General features: G+C 41.5%; 1 protein-coding gene across 1 annotated transcript in view; it reads left to right on the top strand.

Annotated features, from left to right (window-relative positions):
- LOC117824655 (1-phosphatidylinositol 4,5-bisphosphate phosphodiesterase beta-4-like) overlaps positions 1-12546 on the top strand; it is an 89239-nt gene that overhangs the window by 56867 nt on the left and 19826 nt on the right. Inside the window, exons 7-12 of the mRNA XM_034700203.1 lie at positions 5508-5651; positions 8980-9059; positions 9227-9280; positions 11125-11206; positions 11305-11405; positions 11863-11920. Coding sequence (XP_034556094.1) covers positions 5508-5651; positions 8980-9059; positions 9227-9280; positions 11125-11206; positions 11305-11405; positions 11863-11920 — 519 coding nt within the window. The remainder of the gene's footprint in view (positions 1-5507; positions 5652-8979; positions 9060-9226; positions 9281-11124; positions 11207-11304; positions 11406-11862; positions 11921-12546) is intronic.

Raw genomic sequence — 12546 nt, 5'->3', positions numbered from 1 at the left:
GGGTTAGGATTAGGATTAGGGTTAGGATTAGGGTTAGGATTAGGGTTAGGGTTAGGATTAGGGTTAGGATTAGGGTTAGGGTTAGGATTAGGGTTAGGGTTAGGGTTAGGATTAGGATTAGGGTTAGGATTAGGGTTAGGATTAGGATTAGGGTTAGGGTTAGGGTTAGGGTTAGGATTAGGGTTAGGGTTAGGATTAGGATTAGGGTTAGGATTAGGGTTAGGATTATGGTTAGGGTTAGGATTAGGATTAGGGTTAGGATTAGGGTTAGGGTTAGGATTAGGGTTAGGGTTAGGATTAGGGTTATGATTAGGATTAGGGTTAGGATTAGGGTTAGGGTTAGGATTAGGGTTAGGGTTAGGGTTAGGATTAGGGTTAGGTTAGGGTTAGGGTTAGGATTAGGGTTAGGATTAGGGTTAGGGTTAGGGTTAGGGTTAGGATTAGGATTAGGGTTAGGATTAGGGTTAGGATTAGGGTTAGGGTTAGGATTAGGGTTAGGATTAGGGTTAGGGTTAGGATTAGGGTTAGGGTTAGGGTTAGGATTAGGATTAGGGTTAGGATTAGGGTTAGGATTAGGATTAGGGTTAGGGTTAGGGTTAGGGTTAGGATTAGGGTTAGGGTTAGGATTAGGATTAGGGTTCGGATTAGGGTTAGGGTTAGGATTATGGTTAGGATTAGGATTAGGGTTAGGATTAGGGTTAGGGTTAGGATTAGGGTTAGGGTTAGGATTAGGATTAGGGTTAGGATTAGGGTTAGGATTAGGGTTAGGGTTAGGATTAGGGTTATGATTAGGATTAGGGTTAGGGTTAGGATTAGGTTAGGGTTAGGATTAGGATTAGGGTTAGGATTAGGGTTAGGATTAGGGTTAGGGTTAGGGTTAGGGTTAGGATTAGGGTTAGGGTTAGGGTTAGGATTAGGGTTAGGGTTAGGGTTAGGATTAGGGTTAGGGTTAGGGTTAGAACCAGTACTAAACTTAAGCAAACACAACCAGAACCAAACTCATGCAAACTGAACCAGAACCAAACTCAAGTAAACCCAACCAGAAACGAACCAGACCCGGACCAGTACCGAACCAGAACCGAACCGTACCAGAACTGAGCCAGACCCAGACCAGAACCGAACCAGAACCGAACCAGAACCGAACCAGAACCGAACCAGAACTGTACCAGGACTGAATCAGAACCGAACCAGAACCGAACCAGAACTCAACCAGAACCGAACCAGAACCGAACCGGAACTGATTAGAACCGAACCAGAACCGAACCAGACCCGGACCAGAACCGAACCAGAACCGAACCAGGACTGAACCAGAACCGAACCAGAACCGAAGCGAACCCGAACCGAAGCGAACCATATCAGAACCGAACCAGAACCGAACCAGAACCGAACCAGAACCGAACTGAACCAGAACCAAACTCAAGCAAACAGAACCAGAACCAAACTCGAGCAAACAGAACCAGAACCAAACTCAAGTAAACCCAACCAGAAACGAACCAGATCCGGACCAGTACCGAACAAGAACCGAACCGTACAAGAACTGAACCAGACCAGACGCGGAACAGAACCGAATCAGAACCGAACCAGAACCGTACCAGGACTGAACCAGAACCGAACCAGAACCGAACCAGAACTGAACCAGAACCACCAGAACCGAACCAGAACCACCAGAACCAAACTCAAGCAAACAGAACCAGATCCAAACTCAAGCAAACAGAACCAGAACCAACTCAAGCAAACAGAACCAGAACCAAACTCGAGCAAACAGAACCAAAACCAAACTCATGCAAACTGAACCAAAACCAACCTCAAGCAAACCCAACCAGAACCAGAACCAAACTCGAGCAAACAGAACCAGAACCAAACTCATGCAAACAGAACCAGAACCAAAATTAATGCAAACTGAACCAAAACCAACCTCAAGCAAACCCAACCAGAACCGAACCAGACCCGGACCAGTACTGAACCAGTACTGTACCAAAACTAAACCAGAACCGTACCAGAACCGTACCAGAACCGAACTAGAACCGAACCAGAACCGAACAAGAACTGAATCAGAACTGTACCGAACTGTACAAGACCCGGACCAGAACCGAAACAGAACCATACCAGAACATACCAAAACAGAACCAGAACCGAACCAGAACCGAACCAGAACCGAGGAGAACAATACCAGAAACGAATCAGAACAGAACCAGAACCAGAACAGAACCGAAACCAGAACCTAACCCTAAGGTTGGGGTTATTATTCGGGTTATGATTAGGGTTAGGGTTTTGATTAGGGTTAGGGTTAGGGTTAGGATAAGGGTTAGGGTTAGGATTAGGGTTAGGTTTAGGGTTAAGATTAGGGTTAGGGTTAGGATTAGGGTTAGGTTTAGGGTTAAGATTAGGATAAGGGGTTAGAATTAGGGTTAGGGTTAGGGTTAAGGTTATGATAAAGTTAGAGTTAGGATTAGGGTTAGGGTTAGGGATAGGATTAGGGTTAGGGTTAGGATTAGGGTTAGGTTTAGGGTTAAGATTAGGGTTAGGGTTAGGATTAGGGTTAGAGTTGTGATTAGGGTTAAGGTTAGGGTTAGGCTAAGGGTTATGATTAGGGTTAGGGTTATGATTAGGGTTAGGGTTAGGATTAGGGTTAGGGTTATGATTAGGGTTAGGATTAGGGTTAGGTTTAGGATTAGGTTTAGGCTTAGGGTTTAGATAAGGCTTATGATTAGGGTTTAGGGTTAGGGTTAGGATTAGGGTTAGGATTAGGGTTAGAGTTGTGATTAGAGTTAAGGTTGTGATTAGGGTTAAGGTTAGGGTTAGGGTTAGGATTAGGGTTAGGTTTATGATCAGGGTTAGGGTTATTGTTAGAACCAGAACTAAACTTAAGCAAACATAACCAGTACCAAACTCATGCAAACTGAACCAAAACCAAACTCAAGCAAACCCAACCAGAACCGAACCAGACCCGGACCAGTACCGAATCAGAACCGTACCAGGACTCAACCAGAACCGTACCAGAACCGAACCAGAACAGAACCAGAACCGTACAAGAACTGAACCAGAACCGTACCATTACCAAACCAGAACCGAACCGAATCGTACCAGAACTGAACCAGAACCGAACCGAACCAGAACCAAACTCAAGAAAACAGAAGCAGAACCAGAACCAAAACCAAACTCAAGCAAACAGAATCAGAACCAACTCAAGCAAACAGAACCAGAACCAGAACCAGAACCAAACTCGAGCAAACAGAACCAAACTCGAGCAAAAAGAAGCAGAACCAAACTCGAGCAAACATTTTTAATGTCCTCAGATTGGACGGGCTGATACAAATAGTTCCAAGGGAAACTAAGAGTGCAAATGGTAGTAAGCATGTTCTTTAATGATGGGAAGTTCGGCTCTTTTCAGAGAGCCGGCTCTTTTAACTCGGCTCCCAAAGAAGAGCCGGCTCTTTCGACTCCCAAACGGCTCCTAATTTAGGATCTTTTGTAGCCGTATATTTTACCTTAATTTTGCAAGAACTAAGGGTTTGTGTTGAAAACCCTTTTACAGTGTTTTTATGAGAAGACATTCGTGGCCATTTTTGTCATCCAGATCAATTTAGGTCATTAAAGCACTGATCCTCTGAACATTATTATTATTTAATTATTTCAGTAAGGCAGCTTCCTGATTCCTTTGCAGGCTCTTTTGTTTTTTTTCTTAGCTCATTTTATATTTTTTGAGAAAAGAGAAAGCTGAGATGTTGCCCATCATTGTTACATGGTTGCACTAATAAAGTGAAGTGCTGTAAATCTGTGGTTGCATTATTCTATTATCAATTTGCCATAATTTTTAAGAATGTAAGAGATGATTTCATTGATAGCCATAGACTACATGTCTTTCAATGTAGACTTCCACTGAGAGGAACATATTAGACTATTTAGGAACTAAATTAGGAACTAAATTTAGACTGTCATACCAGCTCGATCATCAATGAAAATGTCCTGGAAAATGATCTCTGGAAAAGAGTGGGAACCCTGTAATGGCATCATGTATAAAACTTGATTTATCCTAGTTTGGAAACACATTAGACAACATATTTAGTGAGACATTTCACAGTTTTGATCAACTCTTAATCATCAAAGATGAAGATGCAGTTCATAGTGCCATGAACTGAATGTCTGACCAGCATGCCTGTCAGTGCAGGTACATAAAGGGAGTAGGGACCAAGTGGCAACCTCCGGTCTCAAACTATGAAGCCCATGTGGAAGTGTTATAAACTGCAATTCATCGAGAATCTGCTTGAGGCTGGCTGCAGAAACACCGGAAACCACATAGACATGAATGGGGGAAAGACGATCTTTGCAGCATTAATAACCATGTTTACAGCCTGGCTCAAAAAACGTCTTGGCTACAGTAGCTAATTTCTCTATCAGCACACACTGTACGGGGATGATTTTTTTTCTATCGTGACGGTTAAGAAGATATTAAGATTACAAGTTTTTGCCCAAATAAGGACATGACTGACGTGACTCCCGGTCGGGAACACATAGCTGTTGGCTCGGAGGCTCAAACTCCTCCCCTACACGTCACACTCTGCCTGGTTGAGTTCCGCACTTCCAACATGGCTGCCGCCGTCGATTTGCTTCTAAACAGTGCTCAGGAACAGATGGATGTCGTCACGGATATTACGTCCATATTCTATACAGTCTATGGTAGGGACTGTTGTAAAAGTGAAATACAGGGCGTCAATTTAGCCTTATTATTAAGTTGCTTGCCCATATAGCTGGCTGCCAGGCAAATAAAGGTGTAAAGCCCAAAAGATATAACTTAGAATGTTGCAGATTTAAACACTCAATACCCCCTTGATACCAATTTATGGTCAGCTAAATGAATTTGTTTCAAGAGAGAAAGCATTCCTACTTAACGTAATGACTAAAATGTTTTCAGCTTTTGTCAACTAAAACTATAAGGAGCTAAAATACTAAAATGGGACTGAAAGAAATACCCGTTTCATCTGAAGACTAAGGTTAATAATCTTAAATAGCTGCCAAAATTAACACTGCAAGTAACATTATCTTACTCAACACTTTTCTGAGGTTTAGACCTCATTCACAGTCACATCTGTTAACCTTCTCAGACCTACTCTAATGAAGATGTGTCTGAAGCGTGGCTCTTCTTTCAGTCATGTAAATATAGAATTAGTGAAACTCTTCGAAGTTATTTTAATTTGTTCCTCCACGAGGGTATCACTGTGGTCCCTCTTCAGTTGACTTCGAGTTTGAAGAATTGCATACTGCAAGCATCGAATACACCATACCTTTTAACACCCTGTCACTTTATCCAACTGCAATAAACACTTTGAAACTCTTTCTCTCCAACCTCTCCGTTGTTTTCTGGTCGGAGACAGTTTACTGCAAATCAAATTTTTGCGTGATGTTTCTTTTGCATTTGCCCTACTACTCTAAATGTGTGCAATTCCCAAACATCAGCAAGACATACAACAAAGCCTGCCTCACATTTTCTTTCTCTCTTTCTTTCTCAGGACCCCAAGATCTTGTCAGCGTTCGAGGCTATGGGGAAGACAGAGGCCGACTTGGAGGGCTGCATCATCTGCATCTGCAGCGGCACAGACCTGGTCAACCTTAGCTTCATGTTCATGGTGGCGGAGAACCCCGACACAGCCAGGGTAAACACATCCATGCTCTGTATTTCCACAGCGCACTGCTGTGAGGATGTTAAATGTCACAATGATAACCTTGCAAGGTTGCGAAAGCTGCTTGTTGGCTTCCAAATAATCTTCCTGAAGAATACACCTTTACACACCTCAGCTAGCTTTTTAACTCTCGTGCATGATGGTCTGGACAAATATGTGGTCCAGAAACCACGCCTAGGTAAACTCTTCGTCTGCATCTAGAGTACACTCGTAAACCATTCATCATTTCTATGTCATATAAAGGCTAATAGAACACAGACAACACAGCAAATATTTAATACACAGACAAAGCACATTGCCAGGTGAATGGTTCATGTGCCATCTCCCACACACAGCAGATCTGGCCTTGGATCACTAGGGTAAACAGACACTTTTGGAATGAGTCATACTCCTCTGCCTCTCCCCATCTCTGTCTCCCTCAGTTCCTCCCGCACTCCTGCTTTTACTGTTATTTTCTCATCCTTTTTGTCTTGCTCGTAGTTTACTTGCTCTCTGTCTTTCTTTCCACTGTGTTTTTCTTCCCACTCATTTAGGAAAAAGCTCTTAGGCAAATCTGACTGCCTTGTGGAGTAAGAAAAAACCACCTCCCCACCTTTATCACTTTCCCTCCTGATTTCTTCTTAGTCATCACTCCATCTATTCTATTTATTGGCACATACACATGGTTCCTCCCCTGCTCTCTTTCTCATTCAATCTGCAGACGTTATTATTGCTGACTCCTGCTGGCAAACATCCAAACGTAGATACACAGTGTAAACCCACACCAAACAACTGTATCTGCAGATTTAATGTCAGTTTCCTGGAGCCGAATAGATCCATATTTGAAGAATAACCCTACTAAGAAAAAAAATGCAATGTCATTGGGGCAAAATGGTAATACTGCACTAAGAGAAACAAACGCCTCTGGTGTTCTTTTTTTCAAAGCAAAGGGTGGGCGTTATTCTGTATTTTTTCAATTTCTAACAAACCCTATAAAAAGTCTTAAACCTCTAATAGATGGTTTTGGTTTCCCTCTGTTGCACAAAGCCCATTTGTTTATATTTAGGATGTTAATCTTGGAATTAGTCACAAAAGTTTAGCTTCATTTGTAAAAGACAGTGTTTTTCTGAAACAGCTGGGTACTGCCATTTTTCTAACAGTGCTCATTTGTTTTGGACTATTTTTAGCCGGTAATTAATAGACATTTTCTATGCTAGTGAGTATTCAGCCCAGGATGTTTTGTATGATATTGTTTCAAAATAGACAGCAATGCTGCTGTTCATAATAATAAAGGATCCAGTGCAACAATTTGGCTCATTGGCAGGCTTTTAAAATTTATGGGACAACAATGTAGGAGAGAAAGGAGTAATGCTTGATAAGGATTTGACCACACCGTAAATACTTAAATATGTATATAGTCTGAAAATATCACCAGCCTTATTCTTTGTTGTTGATGCAAAGCTTTAAAAAGAAAGGTAAATAAATCCTGTCAAGAGAAACAGAAGACAGCAAAAGAGAGATATATTCCATCCAGTGAAAAGGCCAGTGTGGCCTAAAGGTTTAGCACAACTTTAAATACTTGTAGTTAGAGCAAGACAGCATTTTGACAACTTAAAGTGAGAGTAGTTCATTTCATGGATAAATAGAGGTCAAAGTACTCAAACAAAGCTTCCATATGCATATATTTCTTTAAGTCAATAAGGTACTAATATGGGTCTAAGCGCTACTCATATACAGAGACGATACACCTTGTTGCAGCGGTTGCAGGTTCGAGTCCTCGCTTCGGCCATTTGCTGCATGTCTTTCTATGCTCCTCTCGAATAAAGGCAAGAAAAGCCCAAAAACTTTTAACATTTTAGGAAATAAGGGACTTCATGCTTAAGGTATGCTGCAAAGTGATAGGATGGTGATATAACCTCACAAAAATAAGGACAGAAACTAATGTCATAACAACAGAAACAGTGAAAAAAAAAATAAGGAAGTCAAATAAAAGGGATCTCTTTCGTAATTCTGTAAATTTGAAGTGGTTCAGTAAACTGAGGGAGGTGTGTTATATAACCCCAGCTTTTACTGGAAGCATTTTTTCGATTCCTCATTGTGTACAAGATATGTCAGCGGCAAATGTCTGTCTATGAAAGGTGCTGAAATGTTGCAATAAGTTATGAGTATCTGCTCAAAGTGAAAAGATAAAGCTAGAATGATACAAAGCCACAGCTCACTGTTAGACTTGAATGTTTTTTAAGGTGATGCATTCATTCATTCAATCCATTAGCTGTGGAAAAAATGTCAGCAGAATTCAAAATCAAACCCAATTTCAAACCAAACTGAAGTGAGAGGCATCTTCTGTGCCAGCACAGATCACTTTGTTGGCGCCACAGTGTTGTCGTTGAAGCGTTTCCCATGAGGGGCTGTTTTTGTAGTGATGGGTGTTATAAATGATGTTTGCACTCCAGGGAGCTCACTACCACAGGGCCGCCAGTGATATCATACACCAGCCTTCAGCAGGGAGGCCTTATGGGTGAGAGAGGAAACTCACATGCAAACACAAACACACACATACAGACACACACACACACATACGCTCATTAATAGATCCAGATACTCATCAGTGATATAGAACAGAGTTATTCTGCTATTTCTGTCCCGTTCCCTCCGTATCACGCATACACAGATACACACACCATCAAGCACACCATGACACCATCAGCACCTCGCAGCATGCAGGTGGCCCTAAGTAGCAGACCTCGGGAGATGACAAAGTTATTTACATCAGCAGACACACAGTTACACAAACGCACACTCACAAACACACACAGCTTCATGTACTCCACATGCCCAAACAGACTGCCCCTGCTGCACCTGTCGTCTAGTTAATGTTGTTATGATGATAATAGGAATAATTTACTGGGGAAAAGAGAGTCAGTCACTCAGAGACGGAGAAACAGAAGGGTCAAAAATGTCCTGAATTTCATCCCGTGACGTATGTGCTGATGGAGTTAGCAGTGAAGTCATGTGAAGCTACAAGGACTCCTCTATGAGTGTTTGTTTACTGTCACTGCTAGCAGCCTTGCAACAGACCACTGAGTTTAATTTTGTTTATATATTTAGTTTGTCGTCAGTGTGTGTGCGTGTGTGTGGTCCTGTCAAGGCACTTGCCAGTATGTTTGTGTGTGTATTAAGATACAGTTAATTAGCTTGTGTTATTTCCCCAAAGACGCCCACTCCTAATCACTATGCTACCCTGTTGACTGCAGCATGTGTGGTGTTAACTTGGTCAGTGTGTTTGCAATGTGTCTTTAAATTTGTTCTTGTTTGTTTGCAGAAATGGATCGAGGGTTTGAGGTCAGTGATCCACAACTTTAAGGCCAACAACGTCTGTCCAATGACCTGCCTCAAGAAACAGTGAGTGCACTGACCCTCCAACTTGTTGCAGATATCAAAATGTTTGGCGCCCAACAGTGCTTCAAGTGTTTTTTTTTCTCCATCAAGATGAATAATTCTGAAAAGAAATCAGCCCTTTCTCTAATCCTTGTTTTTCTCTGCTTTCTTTATCTCTTTTTCTTGTTTAGTTGGATGAGAATGTGTTTCCTGACCAATGTCAATGGAAAGATACCTGTGAGAGGGTAAGAACACATTGACAGAATATTTTGTGGGGATGTAAAAAAACGATATTTTTGTTTACAGCTCTTGAGAATCAGGATATTATGTTTTAGGCACTGGTTAAAAAAACGGCTTGGCTCTACGTAGCTAATCTCTCTATCGACACACACTGTTCAGAAGATATTAAGATTTTATTAAGAAAAAGTTTTTGACTAATAAGGACATGACTGACTTGACTCCCGGACCGGAACACATAGCTGTTGGCGAGGAGGCTCAGACCCCGCCTCTTTACGTCACACTCTGCCTGGTTGAGTTCCGCATTTCCAATGTGGTTGCCGCCGTTGATTGGCCTCAAAACAGCGCTCAGGAACAGATGGGTGACATCAAGAATACTACGTCCATTATTTATACAGTCTATGTTCAGAACATACTTAAAGGTAACACATATGCAAATAAAAGATCTTTATCTTACTTGAGCAGATTACAATGAGTGAAGCTGTGATGCTGGATGTTGCAAGGATTGCGATAATTGCAACAGAGAGCTGGATAATGTTAATGCTATAAAAAGTTAAAGTCTTGATTTAAGAGTTCAGTTTTCAATCAGTGGAGTGTCTTATGATTTGATGGCTGATGATGGTTTTACTCAGGGTGGATATTTGTAAAGGATAATGTATAACGAGCAGTCATGTCAGGGTGAACAGGACCCTGATGCAAAGTGGTGGAGTCTTGTCCAACCTTGAAAGTAAATGTGTAGCTACTGTCGTATCTTGACCGCCCGTGATGTGTAGATGTAGAAGGACTCTTCGTGACACTGGCTTGCTTGCATAGTAAGTTTATTACAAGAATCAAAACCAGTATCGAACAAGCATCGCGGAATGCTTGGGAGAACAGCTCTGCAAATCCGCTGACTCCCAGAAGGCTGTTGACCAACACCTTTTATAGGTCTGAGAGCCTGTGACATAGCGTACTACAGAGCAAAAACATATCTTAACACCTGATCTTTTATTGTACTGTCCTTCAGCTCTGCTGACTTAAGGGTCGCAAAAACTTGTCCCTACAAGTCTCAAAACAGGAAAGGGGTCTCTATTTAAATGACCTTCAGAGTCTGAAACAACATTTACCTCTCCTTGACTTGTTTTATGTCAGATACTTCACTACCTACTTAAAAGATCAATAAGTTGATTAAGACATGATTTTTCTTTTATTTAGAAATGCATTTTTTCCAACATAAAATAGTCTGAACAGTCAGAGCTGTGTCTATGGTAACGGTTGGCTCTGTAGTCTTCTCAAAAGCTGTTATTACTCGCTGTACATTCGCACCGATGGTGAAGTAAAACAAGGTGAACAGGACTGAATGAATCACAGCCTCACCTGGCTGAGTTTGTCTGACTCATCACTGTCAGAGTCTGACATTTCCTTTTCATTTATCAGTCCTTAAACATCACCTTATCCCATACAGTGTTCTATTTAGTGTTTACTTCAAGCGTTAGCTACAGTTTTTCAGATCTCTCCATCATGACCCTCACTTTATGTTGCTTTAACCTTTTCTGCCTTCTCTCCATGGTTTCCATCTCTATGATGTCAAAGTAACCAGAATATTTTCTGTGTGTCGATATGTCCTCCATCGTCTGTAGTTAGAGCTGCATCACTAGCAACAGTCTGCAATCAGGAAATGGTAGAATGTTGCCTTGTAATGACTTATCAGAATGAAGTGTTAACATGTCTGTTTATTATAACATTATAACTTCTGTGTCATGATACTTGTGTCTTTCATACTTGCCAATATGAAGACATTATATAGCGATAACTACGGTCCCTCATTTTATCTGATGTCTCATTTATTGTCTTTCTTTTTTCCTTTTCACAGCATCACTCGAACATTTGCATCAGGGAAGACAGAGAAGGGGATCTTTCAGGCTCTAAAGGATCTTGGCCTTCCAAGTGGAAAGGTCAGACAATACAACCTGTTCTCTGTAGATTATAAATATAAGCCTTTATGATTGTTGCTCTCATGCTTATGAATGGTCGTCATGTTTCTCTCCAACAGAATGAAGAGATTGAACAAGCGGATTTTACCTTTGACATTTTCTACGCGCTCACACAAAAGATCTGCCCTCGGACGGACATCGAGGAACTCTTCAAGAAGATGTGAGTCTCTCGTTTATTTCCTTCTCCCCTCTTCTTTGTCATTCAAATATTTGCAGATACCATAACTCAAAGTTAATAATAGATATTGACAAATCTTTCAAATACACTATTTAACAGTTGTACTCTTGCCTTCTTTACACCCTTTGTACCCTGCACTTTAATACGGTACACAGTGCTTCGTATTGTATATTCCATCAGTGTGAGCTACTGCATCATGTTGGAAATAATCAGGACAAATGTTTCTGCGCCTGCTGCACTAACTATGTCTGGACAGCCTAACCTGCTTTGACAGTACAACATGAATAAAATATCAAGATTAACATATTATTACTAAAAGTGTAACAGACGAGTGCGATGCTCTTTTAAAGAATGCTTTCTAACTTTAACCGTACGAATGACTGTGACATGTTTATTTTAAGAAGCATAACGTTTTGTTTTCTAATTAATTCCTTTGCAGCAATGGGAACAAAACTGATTATTTAACTGTAGACCAGTTAGTCAGCTTTCTGAATGAAGTAAGCTCTTTATCATTCATTAACTTCTCTGTGTATTTTGCTTGCCTGTGCCCTCTGTGACTCCCTGCTTTACCCCAACCACCCGTCCTGAAGTAGGTGGTAGAAGTTGCCTTCCAGTCGGGACTGGACGTCTGTAAAGCTCTTTCTCTTGAAACTCCTGTTAATGAGACCTTTAAGATATTCAACTACCAGTCAGCCTGCAAGAGCAACTTCAACCAACTCCCCAATCCTTGCATTCCCGCCCTCGTCCTATCCCTCATGTTCCCCCTGCCGCTGTTTGCCTTCTTGTGTCTGATTGGTGTTGCCATGGCAATGGGAGGGTAGAGGCTTCTTATCCTGTTGCTTCCTGCTGTCTGCGTCTCTTTTCTGTGGCCGTGCTTCTCTGTGTGGCTGAATACCTGCTTAGTCTCCCACTGCATGTGTGCTGCTTCATCAGACCTGCCAATGGAGGCAAAGCATTGGTTAGATGAATCCCCAACTGGCTGTGTGAGTGGGTAGTGGTGTTGTAATGATGTTTTGGTGCTGTTGTTTTGATAAAGTAGAGCTGCCTTGAACCTCTTCAGCACATACAACCTCCTTGCTTTTAAGCAAACATGTAATCACTGCACCTGTTAGCAGTGCTCATA

Source organism: Notolabrus celidotus, chromosome 13 (assembly GCF_009762535.1).
Source record: "Notolabrus celidotus isolate fNotCel1 chromosome 13, fNotCel1.pri, whole genome shotgun sequence".
NCBI lineage: Eukaryota > Metazoa > Chordata > Actinopteri > Labriformes > Labridae > Notolabrus > Notolabrus celidotus.
The sequence above is the reverse complement of the archived record's forward strand: the minus strand, read 5'-3'. Positions and strand labels throughout refer to the sequence as shown.